This window comes from Herpailurus yagouaroundi, unplaced genomic scaffold (assembly GCF_014898765.1).
Source record: "Herpailurus yagouaroundi ecotype Mexico unplaced genomic scaffold, PumYag 192, whole genome shotgun sequence".
NCBI classification, from domain to species: domain Eukaryota; kingdom Metazoa; phylum Chordata; class Mammalia; order Carnivora; family Felidae; genus Herpailurus; species Herpailurus yagouaroundi.
Window position 1 is genome coordinate 10,592,174 of NW_024412423.1, and position 22,435 is coordinate 10,614,608.

The window sequence follows — 22,435 nt, forward strand, 5'->3', positions numbered from 1 at the left end:
AGATAGTACAGCTTCCTTGTATCATTTAAAGTTGAGATGTTATGGGACATAATCCACTTCCCATAAAGATCACTGCTTTGTGCACTGTTCGATTTCAGGATTTCATCTGCCTGTGACAGCCGACTTTTGGCTACGACACGACACAGGCCCGTTCTTTTCACAATTCAGATGTGTGTTTCTCTTCTTCTCTTGTCAATCAAAGCCGTTTTCCTCTAGAATCCTTGAGCCGACTTCAGATCAGAATCTGCGATCTTGCCTGAGGCTCTCAGGGGGCTCAATCTCGTAGTGAATTCAGGTGAGGAAAAATCTTTTCAGAACCTTCATCGTAGTGCTGGGAAAACCATTCGTTCCAGTTGGGCAACAGTGACCGTTTCTCTGGCAGAGTGAATTACCCTGTGCTCGGAATGTTCCTTCAACATAGACTGGCTCAGTTCTCTTATGACACAGGGGTTCCTGTTACCCTTCAATCAAATCTAAACGCAAATAAAGGCCTCTGAGACGAGTTCCTCTCCAAGACTTCCATGGGCAGTTTGTTTTAGCTCCGCCTCGCCCACGAAACCACAGTATGGTCTGGAATTGTCCATTGTCTCTTCCAGAAGACAGGCCTGAATTTACCCTTTCTGATCTCACAGGCAAGCTGGGAAGGAGACTAAGCAGGATGTAAGAGAAATAAAACCCTGATGGGGATTTTTATTTCAAAGGTGGAACTGACCTGGGGTTGCTGCATCCACAGTTTACGTGGTACCGTGAGCAGGATCACACTTTCTTTCTTTCCTCCAAAAACAGCGGAAAGCCTGCATGAGCAGTATTTACTTTAGCAGGACTTTCAAAGTGGTGAGAAGCCCAGATAAAATTTGGATGCATAAGATGGAAACAGATCGATTATCAGTTTGAATGTTAGTATTGGCATTTAATCTACTGAATTTTAGTCTATTTAGTAAGTCTATTGTCTCTCCTAGCAAGCACTTTCCTAAGCGATGCTGAGGTGTACAGTAATAGAGCTCATTGTTGATCCTTACTTTCATATGAATGAATAAATTTTAATGCTTGCATTTAATATTTGGAAAAAAATGTTGCCCTTTTCTAGAAGCTGATAGTATTTCGTTCTTCAACTGCAGGCCTTTTCTGGCTAATGGGAACACAGATCGGCAGTTTATTAAATGTAACTGCAAACCAAAATGAAGCCTTTGTCTCATTACCTTTTATTCGGTAGATAATGCTTGGAGTTATTTTCTTAGAATTTTGCTCATAGGATGTGAAAATCCTATACCATATTACAAAGTAGGCATGTTTTTCTTTAGGAAATCATCTATTTCTATAAAGCATTCTCTCTGTAGTGTTAAGCTACCTTTGGCATCAGAGATGCTTAGATTTGAGCTAAAAATCCCATCAGACCCATCTCTAGCATCTGGTGCTGCCATCTGGTGTTTTCTTTTAAAGTACAGTGTCTATGCTGTGAAAAATGCTATTCTTTTTGTGTTACCTCCACATACATTTGGGAAAGTGCCCTTAGAATACAAACCCCAGTTATTGAGAGCTACAATTATATATGTGATTTAAATATCATAAGTGCTGTTCCATGGCTAACTATTCCATTCTCTAAAGGCAAAACTCTCAGTGGGAATGTCATAATCAGAAAGACTCAGAAGGGCAGGACACATGTTCTCAAAGGAGTGTGCACATTTGTATCTTTTGGGTTTGGAGTTTATAAGAAGGCATGGAAGAAAGGAAACCAACTTTTTATTGAGTACCTTGATGATCAGTACTATGTATTCATGATCGGAGCTTAATATTCCACAATATTACCATAAGACAGATACTATTTTCTGACTTCTATCTGGGGAGACTGAAGTTAAACAACCTGACCAAAGTTACACAGTGGGTTTGGTAGTGGGTGTCAGAGCCAGATCTAATTACGAAGACCCTATCTTTTCAAGTCTAAGAGGCGTGGAATGTGTTGATACAACTTGGGTGTGGCTACCCTGCCAGGCTAGGACTGCTGAGTAAGCCAAAGTGGACAGAAGTGTGTTCATTCAGCAAATATATATTGTTAGGCATTGGACTAAGTATTAAATATCTAGTCATAAAAAAGACCCAGTTCTTGATCTCATGGAGTTTTTATTCTTACAGAGGAAGTAATAGGAAATAAATATAAATAAATATACAGCTGCAAATTGTGATATACCAGTGAATAATGACAGGAGGTGGACATTCAGAATCTCGGTTAGAGAAAACCTCAGGGAGGAAGCGACATTTCAGCTGAGACATGACCTGTAAGAAAGAATTGGCCAGGAGGAAAGATGTGAGGAGAAGGGAGTAATAAGAGGAGGAGACATTCTGGCCGAAGGTAGTGTGGTCAGAGCTCAATGAGCTCAATGAGATGAGGCTGTAGAAACACCATAGTCCCTGCAGCTATCCAGGAGACATGGGTCATCAGTTGTGTGGCTCTTGCAGGGATCCAGCTGAGAGCAGATGAAAACTTGGCCAAGGCATTTGGTAGCAAAGACAGAGATTAGGTATATGCACAGAATTTGGTGGTAGTTGGGATGTGGAGGTCTGAGGAGGGGTCAAGCACGGCTCCCAAACTTCTAGCTTGGGCAAGTGCTCTGGTGCCATTTTCTAAGATGGGAAGACTTGAGACAGGGTAGGCTCTTGGAAGTTAAGACCAATGGTTCCTTTCTGGACACGGCAAATTCAAAGTGCTTGTGACATATCTAAGTGGGTAAGTCAGGCTGAATATAGAAGTCAGGATCTCAAAAGAGAAGGTTGGACTGGGATATATATTTGTGCATTTTTAATGTATATTTAAGGTCATAGGAATGAACAGAGAGTTGGGAAAGGAGATGCCAGGCCGAGCCCTGAGGCATTAAATCATTGAGGCACTAAAGGAAAAGGAACTGGAGAATGAGAGGCTGGAGACACTACAGAAAATGTCATGAACAAGCATGTGGAGGGCAGGGCGGGATGCTGAAAGGTGGAGCAGGATGAGGGCCAAAAAATAACTATTCGATTTGGCAGTGTGGACTGAGTCTTATAGCCTTGGAAAGAACATATCCGGAGTAGTGGTGAGGATTCCAGAGTGTGTGGATGATGAAGATCATGTCTGGTGTTTCTACTGTGACCATCTCCACCATAGACATCACTGTCCCAAAGCATTTCGCTGCAAACGTTTTCACCACATAACTAATTGGCCGTACGGCAATTTGGCTGTAAAAGATAAAATAACTGGCTGACAGTTTGGTTTCATTTCTCCATTGACAAAGTTCCAAATTTTATATTATATAAATCTTAGCTAGTCCCCGTAAAGCTCTATACACTGACGAATAGATGTTGTCTTAAAATAGGGAACAACACCACCATATGTAGACTTGAAAGAAAATAGGCTGATAAAACTTACTTGAAGGGGGAAAAAAGTGTGAAGGCGGATTGCATACTATACTATACTATACCACACGAGAAAATGATAACAGTGACATTGGTAACAAAGCCCACTAACAAATGAATTATAGCATTAGCATTTCTTACACATTTCCCATAGAACTTTGGAACGTCTATCAACAGACATGTGACAATATGCCAAGAATGAACCGAGTAGAAGGCTTTCACAATGCAGTGCAAAGCTCACTTTCAAATATGCATTCTAGTATTTGGAAAACTGATACGTCTCTTTTTTCTAAGTTTATTTAGTTTATTTATTTTGAGAGAGAGAGCACAAGTGAAGGAGGAGCAGAGGGAGAGGAAGAGAGAGACAGAATCCCAAGATGTAGGGCTCGAACTCACCAACTGTGAGATCATGATCTAAGCTGACATCAAGAGTCAGATGTTTAACAGACAGAGGCAACCAGGGGTCCCAAACTGTTACCTCTCTTAATGAAGGAAGAAATTAATAATTATGAAATTAAGAAATTAAGAAATTAATAATTATAAAATAATTATGTTTTCATGTTTCCTCATGCCCTTTTTACTGTCCATCTTGTATTTTTTGTTATTTTATCTTTTAAGGTGAGGTTGCCTAGTGGCCAGTTAGCCACATAGCAAACATGCTTGCCAAAGGTGTTGAAGGCAAAACCACCTAGAACCAGTAACAGCAGGATGTGTGTTGAGAAGTTTGGCTCTGAAGACCAGGAGAGAAATAATGCGTGGAGTAGAAATAGACATGTTGGGCCAAGAGAGGTTTCCTTAAAGATGCAAGTGTCCAGACCATATTTGAATGTTTAGGATTATGATCCCATGGAGTGAGGGAGGCTGAAGAAACAGGAGAGGGGACAGGGACGAGTGGGAAGCCTGGAGGAGAAACCCACAGCAGTGGGTGGGATCCCAGCGCCCACTGGGAGGGCAGGGTTTCAGGAAGAGGCACGTGTGAATGTCCGAAGGAGGTTGAATGTGGATAAAGCAAGTGTGTAGACTGCTGGTGGGAAACTGAGGTAACTACAGTCTGTTCACTTATATCTCATACTTTTTTTTTTTTTTTACGAAGTACCAGCCAAGCTAATCAAGTCTATCAGATAGGAAAGCAAGGCATAGAGAGAAAAAGGTTAATTTGAAGAGTCTGCTTAGTCCTTTGTCTCTTCATGCCTTGAGCTAGACTGAGTTTCTAAAATCAAGACTAAGGCTCCTGGAGGGGCACCTGGGTGGCTCATTCAGTAGAGCATCTGTCTTTGGCTCAGGTCGTGATCTCAAAGTTTGTGAGTTCGAGGCCCACGTTGGGCTCTGTGATGACAGCTCAGAGCCCACTGCTTTGTATTCTGTGTCTCCCCCTCTCCCTGCCCCTCCCCTGTTCATGCTCTGTCTCTCTCTCTCTCTCTCAAAAGTAAATCAACTTAAAAAAAATTTTTTTAAAAAGACTAAGGTTCCTGGCACCATTTGCCTCTATGATTCCCAAACACAAGAATGACTTGGAAGTCTTGGCAGGCAGTAGATAAAACATTCAGTGGGATCCTTCTGGGGATTAGTACCCTTATGAGCCTTTCCAGCGGCCCTAGTTCACCTCCTCAGCTGTACTGATGTCATGAAATCCAGTGTTGACCTCACAAACTGCCCCCTGATGATGTTCACAGCTGGACTACTGATGTCCAACCCCCCATGTGCCATTTCTTCATCTTTTCTTGGTGCCAACCATGCCTGCATATCAGAGAACCACTCTAGGATCCCATGGCTCTCAGGTGTACAAAGCACAACTGTAAGGTAACCAGACCAGTCTTCTTCTGCCCTCTTGGTTCTAGAAACCAGGCCTCATGAATCTTTGTGTGTGTATACTGCATGGGTGGACTATGTGTGTATTGAGTGGGGGGTGAGGGGAAAGTGACAAATTTTTAAGCCACAGCACCACCGGTAAAATTGATGTATCACTTCCTAATACAAAAATGTGAAGAGCCATGCTCATCTGTACAAATTACAGGCTAACATAACTATTTTTTAAGATAAGCTTCAAATTACAATTATATACGTGATGGGAGAGACCACGACAGAGCTACCTCTCCTGCAGCCCAAAGACCAAAACAAAATTAGATAGTCACTGCATTTGGTGTCCCAGTATGTGGCTTTCTGCTCCTCTAGAAACAAAAATATTAACTGTAAAGTCTGTGAGAGGAGAGTATCACACATGAGAAATTCTAATGTTACGTAGGCCTAAAAATGAACAAAGCTACAACATGCCACAGTCCAAAAGAATTAATCCAACTTAAATAATTTTGTACATCTTCATATGATTACTTCTACCTCTTGCTCCCATCTCTCTGCTTCCAGCTCCAAACAGACACCCATAGGTTCTAGTCGTAAATCCTTTGTAAGTCTCTGCGTAATGACAGGATGGATGTACGTAGTGCTTAGAAATCCAAATTCTAAGCTCAACAACTAGGATCTTTCCCAAGATTCTTAGAACTTCACTCAGGTAGTCCAATACAACCTGGAAGAAGTCATTATTGAAACAGAGGCGATTGTCCTGTGAACAGAATCTTACTGCTAAGCATCATACGGTTGAGACTTCTGAATAGGTGGAGTTTCAAGAGGGTCTGACTTAGGACTCTCTCTCTCTCTTTTTTTTAATGTTTATTTATTTTTTGAGGGGGAGAAAGAGAGACAGCGTGTGAGTGGGGGAGGGACAGAGAGAGAGGGAGATGCAGAATCTGAAGCAGGCTTCAGGCTCTGAGATGTCAGCACAGAGCCGGAGGTGGGGCTAGAATTCATGCACTATGAGATCATGACCTGAGCCAAAGTCAGACGCTTAACTGACTGAGCCACCCAGGTGCACCATAGGACTCTATCTCTTGCTTTCCCTTTATATTTTGTAATTCACCTCCTGCTTATGTTCATTTCTCTTTCAAATTTTTACCTCTATGAGGTTGTCTTATGTGAAGAAATGTCCTACGAATTGAGGAAGGGCCTAATACACCCAGGAATTCAATAAGTTTCCAATATTTCAATACATCAATATTCTAATGTTCTTCTTTGGCCCTCCCTCAGAGCTGGGGGGCCCTTTAGCATATAAGCTGAAGACCAATCAGGCATTGGAAAAAACCCCACTTCTGAATACCAGGTCAAATAGTATCTATGCTTGGCTTCCTTTTCTCTCTGACTGTAAATGCTGGAAAAACTGAGTGGCTTTCTTAGTTTGTGGGTTTTTCCTGTCTTGCCCCCATTGCTCCCTTCAAGCTTCATTTTCCCTATGACCTGAAAGCCATCTGACCACAAGGGTCAGGCCTCGTGCCAAAACGAGAAGCACAAGCACCAAACCCCAGGGACATCCTCCATCCATTTTCTTCAAGGAAAGTCATTCTTTTTTTAATGTTTATTTATTATTTATTTTGAGAGAGAGAGATAGTGGGGGATGGGCAGAGAGAGAGGGGGAGAGAGAGAATCCCAAGCAGGCTCTGTGCTGTCAGGGCAGAGCCTGACGTAGGACTCAGTCTCCCGAACCATGAGATCATGACCTGAGCTGAAATCAAGAGTTGGACACTTAACCTACTGAGATACCCAGGTGCCCCTTCCAGGAAAATCATTCTTAACAAGAATTTGGCAAGATACTTGATCATACACCTCACCTTCTAACCTTCTAAAGAATCAGGGAGAAAAGCAGTTTTATCTCAAATGTGGGAATTAAAAAAAACAAAACAAAACAAAACAAAACCTTCTACCAAGAAACTGTATTCCTTTCAGGATCAGAGATTCCTGAAATGTGGAATTTGTTCTTTGACTTACATTTGTAACTAAAATTCCAAGCATATATTCAAAATACCAGTAGTTTTTGGGGCGCCTGGGTGGCGCAGTCGGTTAAGAGTCCGACTTCAGCCAGGTCACGATCTCGCGGTCCGTGAGTTCGAGCCTCGCGTCGGGCTCTGGGCTGATGGCTCAGAGCCTGGAGCCTGTTTCCGATTCTGTGTCTCCCTCTCTCTCTGCCCCTCCCCCATTCATGCTCTGTCTCTCTCTGTCCCAAAAATAAATAAACGTTGAAAAAAAAATTAAAAAAAAAATACCAGTAGTTTTTTTGTATTTTTTAATGTTTTTTGAGAGAGAGAGAGAGAGGGAGTGCAAGTGGGAGAGGGGCAGAGAGAGAGGGAAACACAGAATAAGAAGCAGGCTCCAGACTCTGAGCTGTCAGCACAAAGCCCAATGTGGGGCTCGAACTCATGAATGTTGAGATCATAACCTGAGCTGAAATGGAACACTTAATTGACTGAGCCACCAGGCACCCCAACAGTGGGTTGTTATTTAAAAATCAGGTACACGAAGATATTTGAATATTAACAGCATTTCCAAATGATTGGCCAAAGCTTTCTTATCGTTCCGAGGAGCAAAACAAAACTCCAAATCATGAGTAACAGACTCTAATAGTTGGCCAATACACAGGCTGGATTGGAAAATTCCTTAACGTGGCATCCAGTAATTTCCAAAAACAATTCAATTTCAAACAACGATCCTTCCAGATGTGACATTTGGGTAGACTTGTTTGAAAACACCAGAAGTAAATGTGAAATACCAGTGGTTTCTAGACAATCAAACTATGATTGTTGAGGTTTGAGATTGAGCTACGCAGTTACTCCTATGTATGAAAATGCTATTTATACTTCGTCTGCATGTGTATGACGTGCCTGGGGGGAATGGAAACTTAATTATACACATCCAGACTAGTCAAGCTTGTTGAAATTATGCTTTAAATGACCACAGACAAAATTCTGACTTTGGGAAACGAGTCTCTGGTGACCTGGTCTCATATTCTGATCTTGTTTTCCTTTTTAGCACCTTGTGCACCCTCCCGCCTAGTCGCTAGTAAACCCCCCCCCCCCCCCCCTCTTGATATTGTTGGAAGAGGGTTGGGAGATTCTGATAAGATCCTTCCCAGGAAAATCTCCTCCAGGGGACTGTTTGCATTTTGAAATAGGATTTGCTGGGAAGGCACTGTTCATCCCAAGGGAATGAACATTTGAGGTAGTCAAGAGAACAGACCTAGGAATTTTGCTGGTTTCTTTCAAATCTTACCCAATGACTGACTCTGTGGACATTCTCCATGTCCATTGACCATTGGTGTCCTCTGACCATTGGTGTCCTCACCTCCACCGTGTTTCTAGAAGCAGCTGGAATCACATCTGGAATCAGATGATAGGTGAGCAAGAAAATCACAAATCTTTGAGCAGATTACTAAACTTCCTCAGCCTTAGTCCCTCCTCTGTGAAGGGTTAAAATGAAAGATCTTTTGCCAAGGACCCGCGATGGTGTCTAACAAATCATTCCCAGTCAGTTCCTTCCTGCCCCTACATAGTGGCCGTGGTGGAAGACCTACTGTCTCAGTGAAAACAAGCTTTACTACTTGCCTAAATGCTCTGTGCCTCAGTTTCCTGGTTTGCAAAATAAGGGCACTGAGTCTTGCCCAGAAGATTATAATGAGAATTCTTGCCCGTTAAACCATGTTAAGTGGTTAGTACAAATCTTGGCACTTAAAAGTGCTGGGTAATTATTAGCTGCTACTTGGTCAGATATTTCCGATACTGGAATATTCACAGAGATTTCTCTTTTGTTTAATGTTTGTTCATTTGTTTTTTTGCTGTTTGTGTATTTTTGAGAGAGAGACAAACAGACAGAGCATGAGTAGGGGAGGATCAGAGAGAGAGAGAGGGAGACACAGAATCTGAAGTAGACTCCAGGCTCTGAGCTGTCAGCAGAGAGCCCAATGTGGGGCTTGGACTCCTTAACTGTGAGATCATGACCTGACATGACCTGAGTCAAATTCAGACCCTCAACCAACTGAGCCACCCAGGTGCCCCTGGGATACTCACAAGGATTTCTGAAAGAGATTTTCTTCTTTTCTCCTCAAGAACAGAGGAGAAAAGCTTTCCCTCTTATTTTCCCATCCAAACTTTCTGCCTTCTGTGATATGCCTTGTGCACTTACCACAGACATTTCAATTATTTGGCCCTAATGGAAGGAATCAGGAGTGTGGAAAATTTAAAACAGCAGCAAAGCCCCAACTTCTTTGTTGAATTTTGTCATGCAGAGAGAGGAACACGGTCAGTGGAATGATAGCCGTCCAAAGAGCTGCACAGTCCCTCAGACCCTTGTTTTGGCAGCCAGCCATCAGGAGTGGGCCCCCAGCACAGTGACTGTGCCCACGGTTACCATGCAGCCTTGGATACCAGGCTCACCCCTTAAAATAAGAGCTTCTTAAGACCTAACGGCGTACTTCAAGACTCCCGTCACCAAGTTCCATTGTATTTGACTCAGTGCTTATATTCAAAGAAAGCAGGGAATTTTGAGTATGACCATCTGTTCATTGTCACTGTACCCCCTTTTTCTAAAACACCTCTATGATACCTGGCGAGTTTTTATTTTTCTTTTAATGTTTACTTATTTTTGAGCGAGAGCAAGTGGGGAAAGGGCTGATGCGCGGCTCGTACTCACAAACTGTGAGATCATGACCTGAGGTGAAACCAGGAGTCAGATTCTCGACCGACTGGGCCACCCGGGCGCCCCCTGACAGGTTTTTAATTCCACAGTCTGAGATTCACTCCTTTGACTCAAAGCACTGACTCTGCAGGACATCCCAGCTAAAAGGCAAACGTTTTCTAGATTGTTCACAAACCCTCTTCAGCCCCTGGCACATTAATGTCAATTAGCCACCAGTGCAGCTGATTTCTTAGAAATGAGATATAAGGCAAATGCCTCTTACTGGGGATAGTGTGCAGGAAATAGCTCCTAGAGCCATAAGTTCTGGTGCTTTCAGGGATGGCCAGGCTGCCTTTAGGGCAATGGGGAGCGGTAGAGTCTGTGGCATTATGTACACAAAGTCCCACCTAAAGATGTCACATTTAAAACTTTTGAGAACATTGTGCTGGTCAGGTAGAACATGCCTGTCTATTGGGTGGCATGGTCATTGGTCCAACACTTTACAGTCTGAGATCCCGAGTATGAGGCAGCAGGGAGGTAGTTCTGGGGGACAGTCTGGGTGAGATGCTATAATGGGGACAGACTGAGTCGTGAAAGACCCATGAAGGGCCGCACATAGTTGTGTGACAGTTGTGTGCATGGACCCCTGGCACCCACACTCCATGCCTGAGCACAGGGTAACTCACCCCAGCCACCAACATCTATTTGGGTCACCTGTGGGAATCCCCAGAACAATGAGGCCATTCGTGTGGGTCAAACATCCAGGAACGAATCCATCCAAGAATTTTACAGGGCCACAAAAAGCTCAAGATCCTAGAGAGATTCCCCAATCTGGAGTGTAGTTTTCAGAACTTACAGTTTGAGTTTAAATATATCAGTGGGTGGAGAGGTTAAGAAGTGCTTCCTCCACTCAGTGGGTACCTTCGTCACCCTGTCCCTGCATCTTGACTAACCCCACACGGTGTGGGCTCTGTGCGTGCCACATAGGGATCTGTCCACCTGACCTACTTTACCAGAGAAAGAGCTTTGGAAAAAGTGAAAAAAATATTTCCCAAATAAAGGTGGGGAGTTAAGTATGATCATCCCAACTCATCCCAAGTTCTGTACCTAGCATGGTGCCTGGCACATGGCCTGTAACCGGAAGATTCTTCCTGAGCAACAACATCTGGGCTACACTGAATCACCTCCTGACAGACAGCCCATTCCTCCAGATGTATTTCCACTTAGGGTAGGTCTCAACCTTCCAGAAGCCCAAGCTGTGCTTTTAGTACGTGTGGCTACGTTCTTCCCGCTCACAACGCAACTTCAGTATCAATATATTTTTTTTAATTTTTTAATGTTTATATTTGAGAGAGAGAGAGAGAGAGCAAGCAGGGGAGGGGCAGAGAGAGAGGGAGACACAGAATCCGAGGCAGGCTCCAGGCTCTGAGCTGTCAGTACGCGGAGCCCAGTGTGGGGCTCAAACTCAAAAGCCGTGAGATCATGACTTGAGCCGAAGTCGGACACTTAACCTACTGCGCCACCCTGGTGCCAGTATCAACATTTAGAACCTTATTGCTTTACTGGGTTTGTGAAGTTGGAAACAATCTGATTCAATGCAGATACTTACGGACTGGCCATACTGTGCTCGTTACCAGTCACACTCTGAGACATACAGTATGCATCAACATATTGTTGATCTATATGTGGGACCTGAGAAAGGCCCAAGGCCAAGTCCTGAGATGGGAAGGATTATCATGTATATCCCTCTCATGGCCATCACTTTTTAATTTTGCATCTTTACAAAAATCATTAGAGATTAATGATCACAACTAGATGGGTTGAAAGCATCTTAAGCTCGGGCACCTTTTTATTTTCTTTTCTTTTTTTTAATATGAAATTTATTGTCAAATTGGTTTCCATACAACACCCAGTGCTCATCCCGGGGTGGGGGGCACCTTTTTCTACTGTACTCATCAAAGTCATGGTTTAGACCAACAGGGATGGTTTCTTTTTTCAAGATGTTCTCACCCCTGGCTTCCTTGATTCCTTTCTGACTCGACTTGGGTTAATGGAAGTCCCCAAATGAGCCCAAGATATATGGCTGTTTTGATGTAGGGATGTTATGATGCACCCTTAAAAAAAAAGGACAATTACACTTTCTGCATTTTTGGTTTCATTTCCAAGTAGTGTGTGAAGCATGTCACTTGGAGGAAAAAGGCAGGCATTTCATTTACATACATATTTGGTAATAAAAAGACATCTTTTACATTTTGATATTGTTGCTTTGACACAGCCCCAATGAAATGACCTTCTCAAAAGGAATAGGCCAACTGCTTCCATGACAGCAGATAAACCCAGCAAACTGCTGCTTCCCAGTGCGCAAATATGGGAGGCTGCTTCTGCTCGCTGGTAGCAGATCACTAATTGTACTTGTGACCCTTCTAGAACCAAAGGTCTCAGCACACTCTCTCTCCCTTTCCTCTTGAGGGGAATGAGCTTAAAGAAGATAATGGTAGGTTGGAGGGGAGGCAAGGACAAAGCCAAGGAAAATGTAAAGGAATGAGATAGTGTGAGGCAAAGGGAACCTTTCAATATCCCTGACATCAACTGAGGCAAGTGACTGACCTGACCTGTGTCTCTTGTGCACAGGTTCACACACACACACACACACACACACACACACACACACTCACTCACATGCTAAAGGACTTTGAGGTTCCTCTCACTGAAAGATGAGAAACTGGTGTCAGTAATGTTTCAAACAGACCAGATGCCATGCACATGGGCACAGAGGGATAGCCTTGGCTTTCAAACTATTCATCTCTGCCCCAGGGCTAGGACCTGGCAATCTAGAATTGGACTTCTCTGGATGAAATTGTATGTGAATGGGGTTGCCACCTGGTGCATTGTCTCTGGCAAAAAAAAAATTTTGATGTCCTGGAAAAAAAAAAAAAACAAACCTCAGTGAAAAAGTTTGTAATTCTCTCCAGTCCCTTTTTCTTTTTCCCGTTTTGTTCAATCGTGTTTATTTTTTCCTTTTTTCAGGAATTTCTCAGGAGACAAATTAAAGGGTTTAGAATCTAGATGACTGAACAATAGTCTCTAGTGCCTGGCACAAGTCACTGTAAAATCCATTATTTGATTCTGCAATTTCCTCTGACAATGTGTACTGCTGACTTGGAACCGACTGCATGCCATGAGCTCGGCAATGCAAAATACTCGCCTAAACTAGGTCTGCGTGAGAGGTTTTTAACCGGCTATGCTGAGGAATGATAGACAAACAAGAAACTGCATTCATTAAATATGTGAGATTCAGTGAGTTTTCACAGTTTTATATACCTGTTACATCACCACCATCATCAAGATAAAGGAAGAAGATCTTTGGGGTGCCTGGGTGGCTCAGTCAGTTGAACATTTGACTCCTGATTTCAGCCCAGGTCATGATCTTGCTGTTTGTGGGTTTGAGCCCCACATCGGGCTCTGTGCTGACAGTGTGGAGCCTGCTTGGGATCTTCTCTCTTCTTCTCCCTCTGGCCGCTGCCCCTCTGCTAGCTCATGCTCTCTCTCTCTCTCTCTTTCTCTCTCTCTCAAAAATAAATAAATAAACTTAAAAACAGATACAGAACCCCCACAGTTTCCATATACCCTTTATTCTTCCTTCCCCCTCCAGGCAACCCCTGATTTGATTTTTAAGCCCTACAGCCTAGTGAGGATTTTCTACCACTGGAAGCAGGCAGTAATGGACTCTTTTGTGTTTGGCTTCGTTCAGCATAATGATTCTGTGTGTTATCCATGTTGGCACAAGCAGTGGTAGTACTTTTTTTTTCTTTTTTTTTTTTTAGAGTTTATTTATTTCTGAGAGAGAGAGAAAGAAAGAGAGTACGACATGGGTGGTGGGGCAGAGAGAGAGGGAGACACAGAATCCAAAGCACGCTCCAGGCTCTGAGTTGTGAGCACAGAGCCTAACAGGGGGCTCAAACTCACAAGCCATGAGATCATGACCTGAGCCAAAGTCAGATGCCTAAGTGCAGTCAAATGCTCTACCACTGAACTACACCCCCTCAGATGCCTAACTGACTGAGCCACCCATATGCCCCACTTTTTTTTTTTTTTTTTTGCTGAGTAATAGTCCGTTGAATGGCAGTATTATGCTTTATCTATTCATGGGTGTTTCCAGGTGTGTTACTGTTTTTATTATCGCTGAAGAGTCCTGTCTCCTTCAGTGCAAGCAGAACCAGTTTATATTTCTTCCACAAGAAAGAGATCAAGATGTTTTAATATAGGAAAATTATGAAGTGTCCCATCTGGCCCATTCCTGGATCTGACTCCGTCTCCAAGGTATAAGGTCCTCACCTCACACTCAGGTCTCAATCTGATCAAGACATGTCTCATTACTTTTTTCATCACCCTCTCTCTGCCTGACGCCCCTCACAACCCAGTGCCTTAGCTGTGGCTGATACACTTCTGCGGGCAGAGAAGGTACTGGCTGCCAGTATCACTACCCTGCTGGCATATCACTACCCAGCATCTGAGGCATGGCCAGCTTCTAATGACAGGAAGTCTGGGGTCAGGGCCAAGGTGGGAAGGTGTCAACACACTTTGAAGAGCCAACCGTTGCGTTCTCAAGGACTGCCCACCTGTATTGAACAGACTGCTCCTCGCATAGTTTCTCTAACCAGTCTTTGTGATCCACTTCAACGCGTTCCTCTCAACTTACTAGAGTAATATTAAACACTTGAATAGGTCACATTCCTTTCTACCTGTTCCACAGCCCATTCGACTGACTTTTGGTCAAAATTCTTCCTTGCCTCCCTACAGCAGGCTGCTGTGGGTCTGCATCTATGACAGCACTTACAAATTTTGCCTTCGAATTGAACGAGTACTTGCTATGTTGTTCTCCATTACTAAGGAAAGCTAAGGCTTGGCGTGCCCAATGACCTCCAGCATGGGGAAGATGCTGTCCTCAGTTTAAAGACTTATTGCTGGAAGAAGCAGATAAACAAAGTCATGGAGGTAGCAAAGTTGAGGATTGTGGGCTCTGGCTTGGGGACTGGGGCCAAGTTTGGTGGGGCTAGGGACCTGTTTCACGGGGCTAAGGTTGGCACGAATGAGGTCAGCAGCATTCAGTGTCTGGCCTTTATTCTGTACCATGGAGAACCACAGAAATTCCTGATACCACATCAGACAGGCTAAGTCTGCACAAAACATACATAGTCAAGTGCAGAGAACAGAGGGGGCAGGTGGGAGGCCAAAAATTATAAGTTGATTTCCTAGTCCAGTCACAAATGGGCAACACAGGACCCAGAGGATGGTTCGCTCCATTTGTCCCCCAAATTATCTCTTTCGCTGACGCTTCTCAGCATAAGATGGCTAATACCATATGGTCCCATTTAGTTCTTTCTGAATTCGTATTTTGGCTAATGCAACCAAGGCAGGGACATGAGCCTGAATTACATTAAAATATCTGGAAAATATAGTTAGATTACCTTAAAATGGAAACAAATTCATGCTAAATCTTGGCTTCAGAATTTTTTTCCAGGCCTTTTTTATTTTTTTTTTTTTTACTATTTTTTTAAATAATGGAGCAGAAGTCAAGGGCTTCAGTTAAGTTGCATCATATAAGCATGTAACTGATATACGTTCAGCTACAAACAGTTGACAAAATAAAATGGTATTCTTGGAATAACGCAACTAAAGATACTGTAAATATTTTCATTTTGTGTTATACTTTCATTTTATACTTTGCAAAACTGTATTCATTTGTAACATTAGTTCTAGTTCCAATTACTAATTGGTTACAATACGAGACTGTATTCTATACACAGCCTTGATTCTCATTTTTTATCGGTTACTTAAGGAATTTTCAGAAAGTAATTTGAGCTCCGCTTGATTTTTCCTTTTAGGACTGATTTTATTACCTAATCCCAACTTAAGCTTTGACCCTGGAGTTGACATTCTTTTTATTATTTTATTATTCTTATAAAAATGACACAAGTGCATTATAAAAACTCAAGCCATTAGGAAAGTATAAAGATTGGCATAAAAATTAACCCAAGCCCCTTTGTGCTTGACCTAAGTGACTATCATTCCAGACACCCTTCTCTGTGCACAGCATATATAAATAAATACGGATGCAGATGTTTTCATAGGACTAAGATCGTCACATCCAAGTTATTCATACAGATATTATAAAGGCAAAAACAAATACTGTAGTTGATTTTACTTGAATTTGACAAAAGAAAACAAAGGGAAAGTGATGGCATTGTTGAACTTTAGAAAAGTATTTCTTCACTAAAGAATATTCATTTTTAAAGGATCTGTTACAGTCACAAAACCAAGATAAGTTATCAGAAGATTTGAAACCAAGTCAGCTCCACGTCCTAATTTTATACTATTTTACGTGACTGTTTGCCACGACAGTAAAGAATTTAGCATCACTGACATCTTTGCCCCTCTCCTTCTGTTGACAAGTTTTGGTAAAGTATTTTCATACGTCAAGATATGCTCTTTTTATACTGTCTCAAACCCACAATTTCTAGGGTCATCTTGCTTTCATTCTATGCTTTACTGGATCCATTGCCAGTCTTAGAGTCATGGTGTCAGTATTTTGGAGCTTTTCTGGTTGTGTCATCTCTTGTTTGCCTATATGTTCTTTTATTTTACTCTTCTTTAAAGTCTATTTTTGAGAGACAGAGTACACGAGCGTGAGTGGGGAAGGAGCAGAGAGAGAGAGAGGGGGAGGGAGAGAGAATCCCAAGCAGGCTCCAAGCTGTCAGCACAGAGCCTGACAGGGGACTCAAAGTCACGAACCATGAGATCATGACCTGAGCCAAAATCGAGTCAGACACTCAACCCACTGAGCCACCCAGGCACCCCTTGATTGCTTATATTTTATTAAATAATGTTTTCCAGAAGGTATCAGAAGTAGTGTGATTTTATAATTTGTTAATTAAATGGGGACACCTTAGAAAATACAAGAAGGCCCTATTATTAACACTTAGTCAAAACAGGAGGTATCATACTGACTATTTCAGGTAGAGCAGAGCTTAAGATCACCCTAAAGCCAGAGGGGGTGTATTTCCTAAGTTCTTGCTTCAACTCAGCACTTTTTTGAGGCATTTAAATGGTGCCAAATGGATCCTTACACAAAAGAGCATCTATTTGGGAAAAAAAAAAAAAGGTTTGGCTCTGACTGAAGATCCAACAGCTCACTGCCTGGGGTTAATGGGCAGCTTTTAGGGAGTCCAGCATTCATTTAAAATCATATCCATAGGGGCGCCTGGGTGGCGCAGTCGGTTAAGCGTCCGACTTCAGCCAGGTCACGATCTCGTGGTCCGTGAGTTCAAGCCCCGTGTCAGGCTCTGGGCTGATGGCTTGGAGCCTGGAGCCTGTTTCCGATTCTGTGTCTCCCTCTCTCTCTGCCCCTCCCCCGTTCATGCTCTGTCTCTCTCTGTCCCAAAAATAAATAAAAAACGTTGAAAAAAATTTAAAATCATATCCATAATTCTGTATACCTGTGCATTGTCTGGAAAGAGGACCATAAAAATCAGATATTACTAATTTCTCTTGCCCATCAAATGCTACTAATTTCAAATTTCATCACAAATCTCCAAAAAGCTACATCGTTGGCTTGTGTTCCCCTAAATCTCCTAGAAATAATGTCACACAACTGTAATCTCACATTATTACCACTTAGTTTTCATTATGGGATTAATATAAGAAAAGCCCAAATGTAGAGTGTTTCTGATCTTTAGTAAAACTGCTAGTAATAACTTTGGTTTTACTTTTCAGTATCTCTTTCATTAAGATTCTTGCAATAACACCGTGTTAGGGATAGTTTTCCCCTTACACCAGGTATTATACCTCCTTCTATAAGCTCCATGGCTTATACACCTACCAGTGAGGGTCACTGGGGTTTCCTCTCAGCCTGAGCTTGTCAGGGAGGTCGCTGAGAGCTGTCTGAAGCTACTGAAATCGATATCCTAATCTAGGATCACTGGAACTGTTTCTATCCTTCTTGTATCAATACCTTGCTTAATTCTAAAACACTCTCTTTGTGGTTCTTATTCTGTTTCCATTATTTAAAAGGTGGTATTACTGCTATTTTCATTTCATTTCATTTCATTTCATTCCAGTATATTTAACATAGAGTGTTACATTAGTTTCAAGTATACAGTATAATGACTCAACACTTCCTTACATCACCCGGTGCTTATCACAAGTGCCCTCCTTAGTCCCTATCACCTATTTCCCCCATCCCCCACCCACCTCCCCTCTGGTAACTATCAATTTGTTCTCTATAGTTAAGAGTTTATTTCAGGGGTGCCTGGGTGGCTCAGTGGGTTCGGCTCAGGTCATGATCTCGCGGTTTGTGAGTTCGAACCCCAGCTCGGGCTCTGTGCTGACAGCTCAGAGCCTGGAGCCTGCTTAAGATTCTGTGTCTCCCTCTCTCTCTGCCCCTCCCTGACTCATACTCTGTCTCTCAAAAACAAATAAAAACATTTTTTTTTTAAAAGGAGTCTGTTACTTGGCTTGCCTCTCTCTTTTTCCCTTACTCTTCTGTTTTGTTTCTTAAATTCCACATATGAGTGAAATCATATGGTGTTTGTCTTTCTCTGACTCACTTACTGAGCATTATACTCTCTACCTCTATCCACGTTGTTGCAAATGACAAGATCTTGTTCTGTTTTATGGCTGAATAATATAATATAATATAACATAATATAATATAATATAACATATTATATAATATGCCACATCTTTATCCATTTATCTATTGATGAATGCTTGGACTGCTTCCATAATTTGGCTATTGTAAATTTGGCTATTGTAATGCTGCTATAAACGAAGAGGTGAATATATCTCTTTGAATGAGTGTTTTTATTTTTTGGAGGTAAGCACCCAGTAGTGCGATTCCTGGATCATATGGTGGCTCTATTTTTAACTTTTTTGAGGCACCTCCGTACTGTTTTCCACAGTGGCTGCACCAGTTTGCATTCCCACCAACCGTGCAAGAAGGCTCTCCTTTCTCCACATCCTTGCCAACACATGTTGTGACAGCTACTTATTTTAAATTGTAAAAGTGAGTAGATGGATGACCGGTCACTTACACTGACTGGGAGAAAAGTTGTTAAATGTCCACTTTCCTTTGCCTTGCACCCTCCCGGCCTGAAAGATTGAACATGAAGTGTTCCCGACAGAGAAAAGACATTAACAAAAAAGGAGGGGGAAAAATGCGTGGAAAATAAAATGATAATGCCAATAGTGGCCAGCAAAATGATTGGAAACATATGAAAGTTAGTGGATTCAAGTTAAAAGAAATACACACATCGGAAAGCTTCCCTGAAGTGTTCAAGCACCTCTGTCCACATGCAGCCTTGGGAGACTTTTCCAGGAAAGTAGGAAGCAAAAGCAAAATCGTGATGAGCCCTCATAACCTTCAAGGAGGGGGCATTTAGGTGCCCCCCCCCCAAAAAAAAGAGTTCACACCTGAAAGTGCTTATACAGACTCAGAGATGAACTTCTTCAAAAAAATCTTTTACCTCCATGTTAAAAAAGCAACGCCTCACCCCAGAAATATCTGAAATGTTGACAGGAAAAACTGTTGATCTAACCCTTCGCTCTGCGGGAACTTTAGACTTATCGGCTTCCTCTTTGCCTTCCTTTGATTACAGTTTCCTGGAATCCGTGGCCTTGGCAAGGTCCCAGGTGTAGACAGCCCTGCGCACAGGGCAAACCTGCTGCCTGCCTCTGCCTACTCTCTCTGCTGTGCCCTATCACCTTAGCTCATTAGCCAAGAAGGGCCTTCTGCCCTTTCTGCGGGGGTGGGGGTGGGGGAGGGGGCTCCCGTCTCTGTTTTCCCTCTCCACCTGCCCCACACCCACATCCATCTCAAAACACCAGAGAAAGAGGTTGAAGAGCGAACCCCGTGGCTGTGAAGGCAAGATAGAGATGGTCCAGCCTTCTTTGCAAGTTTCAGACTGACAATCGTGAAATTAATGAAAAATAAAAGAGGTTCTCTTATCTCCGGTCCGCGCCCCGGGGGATGCATTTTTCTCTTCAGCTGAGAGCAGGCTTAGGAGTAAAATGTTGAAAACCTAAGAACATGGAGTGAACTGCAGGTTCAAATGCAGTTCAACCACAAATATAGCGCGTGGAGCAAGCTTTGGAAAATATAATATAGAACATCTTAGCCCTTTTATGGTATTAATTTTCTCCCACATCCCTTTAAGTTATTTTGTGCTTGTCTTCTGGCCTCCGCATCTGCCTGTTTTCTTCTCATTTTTCCTTCCAAAAGAAACCTTCTGACAATGTGACGTGAATGTCTTCATTAATGACCCGTGCCATTTTTTTTGCTTATGTGCTTGGTTAAATACTCGATTTTGGCTCATACTTTCCATGTGGAATATTAATATTCATTATTCTCAGAGTGAAGAGATGAACTTCTCATTTTTTTTTTTTTTACTAAAAAAACCCTGTATTGAATTAATCTTCAAGTAAATGAACCTATAAAATATAGTAAGGAACTTTTGGGTATTTTGAAAATCCTTGCTTCTGCTTTATCCTTTCTCTTACATCTTGAATTCCTCAAATACTTTTAAAGTCACTTTGCAGGCATTAGACCCTATTACGTGGCTAATAAAAAACATGGCTAAAAACTAGTTAGCCATTTTCTGATGAATGTAACTTATTGGCGTAATTCAGTATAGAGTAATAGAAGAAAAATGTTCTCCCTCAAATGTGCTTTTAAAAAAGATCACTCTTCCTTAATTATCAAAGTATCACTGATATACAATGTTATATTAGCTTCAGGTATACAACACAGTGAGCTCACAAGCCTGTCGTCTCAGTGCTCCCCCCCAAGCATAGTTACCATCTGCCACGATACAACACGATTGCAGTATTTCTAACTATATTCCCGGTCTGTACTTTTCATTTCCATGACTTACTTATTTTATGACTCGAAGTTTGTACCGCTTAACCCCCTTTACCTTACTTCGCCCATCCCCTCCCCACCTCCCCTCTAGCAAATAATGTGCTTTTTTAAAAACGCGGATCCTCTCAGGAGTAACTCCATTTTCCGTTTTGCTTGGTGTATGTTAGTGGCTTTACTCCTCTAGAATCTGTCACGTCGGCTCAGGTGTGCAGAAACCAGAAATGTGTTCCCTTCTTATTTTGATTTTGCTCTGTTTCCACTACAGGTATAACCCCCAACAGCTTTAGTGAAAAGCTGGCTGATTCTAAAATAGGCACATATTTTACCCTGATTCGTTACCCTGATTTACTTATTTTACCCTGATTATTCCTTGGGGGGAGAGAGAACCACACCACCAACTCAAATTTGTTTCTGCTTTCATACCACCTAGTGCTCCTTATGAACACACTGGAAAAGGTCATTTCATTCCGCTGAAATTTCTTACAGCTCAACTTAACCGGGTCTTTCCATTCTTTGGTGAGTATTATTCCTTAATTGAATCAGTATCACATTCTTTGCAGTGCCAGGAGACTTCCAGATTTTTTTTTTTTTTGCAAAAAATTTCAGTAATTTTTGCTGTTCTGTTTCCCAGAATCTGAATCTCTTCGTTCTCTGTCAATGATTTGCCTCATACTCCTGTAAGTTCATCCTACAGCAGCTCTGCTTAGGCTTCACTTTTTTCTTAAGTTATTTATTTTGAGAGAAAGAAAGAGAAAGAAAGGGAGGGGCAGAGAAAGGGAGAGAGAAAGAGAGAGAATCCCAGGCAGGCTCCGAGCTGTCAGCACAGAGCCCGACACAGGGTTCAAACCCGGGAACCGTGAGATCATGACCTGAGCTGAAATCAAGAGTCTGATGCTTAACCCACAGAGCCACCCAGGTGCCCCTTGTGCCTTACTTCTTAACACCCCATCTCTATTTCATCTTTTTTCCCTGTCCTCAGAGGCTAACATCTCCATCACATCCCAGATCCTATCTTCTCCTGCTTTGTCTGAGAACCTTGTTCTCATACTGTCCCTCTTCTCTTCATCCTAACCAGCTCTCTCTGCCTGAGACATTCCTACCCCTAAAACAACAACAAAGCACTTCTTCAACTCGACTCATCTCTCAAATTTCCTTTCTGCAGACTTTTCAAACACACATCTCTGTTTCCTTGACCTAATCTTTAGCTTGTAACAGTTTACTTTTTATTCTTGTCCCTCCATTGAAGCTAAACTCTTAGAAGTCACTGGTATAAAATCTGCCGGCCAGCAAATCTAGTGACCTTCCTCAAGCCCCCGTTACGCACAGTGGCACTGGACAGAGCTGATGAAGCCACCTTTCTGGAAACCGGAAGTGTTGGCAGAATTCTCAATGGAGTCTTTCATCTCCATGGCCTGTTTCTTTAACTGCACAATTGAACCTTTATCTTTTTAGGCTGTGATTTCCCATGCCCAATCTCTTTGCCGTAGATATTCCCTCAGGACTTTGCCTCCATACATTCTCTATATACTCCTTTTCTAGAGTTTTCGTGGTTTTAAACATCTCTGTGTGCGTAGCTCTGAAACCCATTAATTCTGAATGACACGTCTGTCTTTCCTGTCTTGGCTGTACTTACATTTAAAT

The 22,435-nt window shown here is 42.3% G+C and overlaps 1 protein-coding gene and 1 long non-coding RNA gene across 6 annotated transcripts in view; one reads left to right on the top strand and one right to left on the bottom strand.

The window, feature by feature from the left end:
- The window catches only part of ZNF475 (zinc finger protein 475), a 131,010-nt gene that overhangs the window by 57,470 nt on the left and 51,105 nt on the right, over window positions 1-22,435 (top strand). The window contains exons 1-2 of one of the 5 annotated variants that reach the window (XM_040444320.1): window positions 5,064-5,184; window positions 10,988-11,104. The exons of 2 other annotated variants lie outside the window; for them this stretch is intronic. In XM_040444320.1, the coding sequence (XP_040300254.1) occupies window positions 5,152-5,184; window positions 10,988-11,104 (150 nt within the window). In that variant the 5' untranslated portion in view covers window positions 5,064-5,151. Of the gene's footprint in view, window positions 1-5,054; window positions 5,185-10,987; window positions 11,105-22,435 lie in introns of those variants that run through there. 2 more of the 5 variants (XM_040444321.1, XM_040444322.1) reach the window with 2 other exon arrangements.
- Window positions 2,762-6,055, bottom strand: LOC121010597 (uncharacterized). Its single transcript, XR_005781276.1, has 2 exons — window positions 5,713-6,055; window positions 2,762-3,207 (listed from the first exon to the last, which is right to left on the bottom strand). It is a non-coding gene; the product is annotated as an uncharacterized LOC121010597 (long non-coding RNA).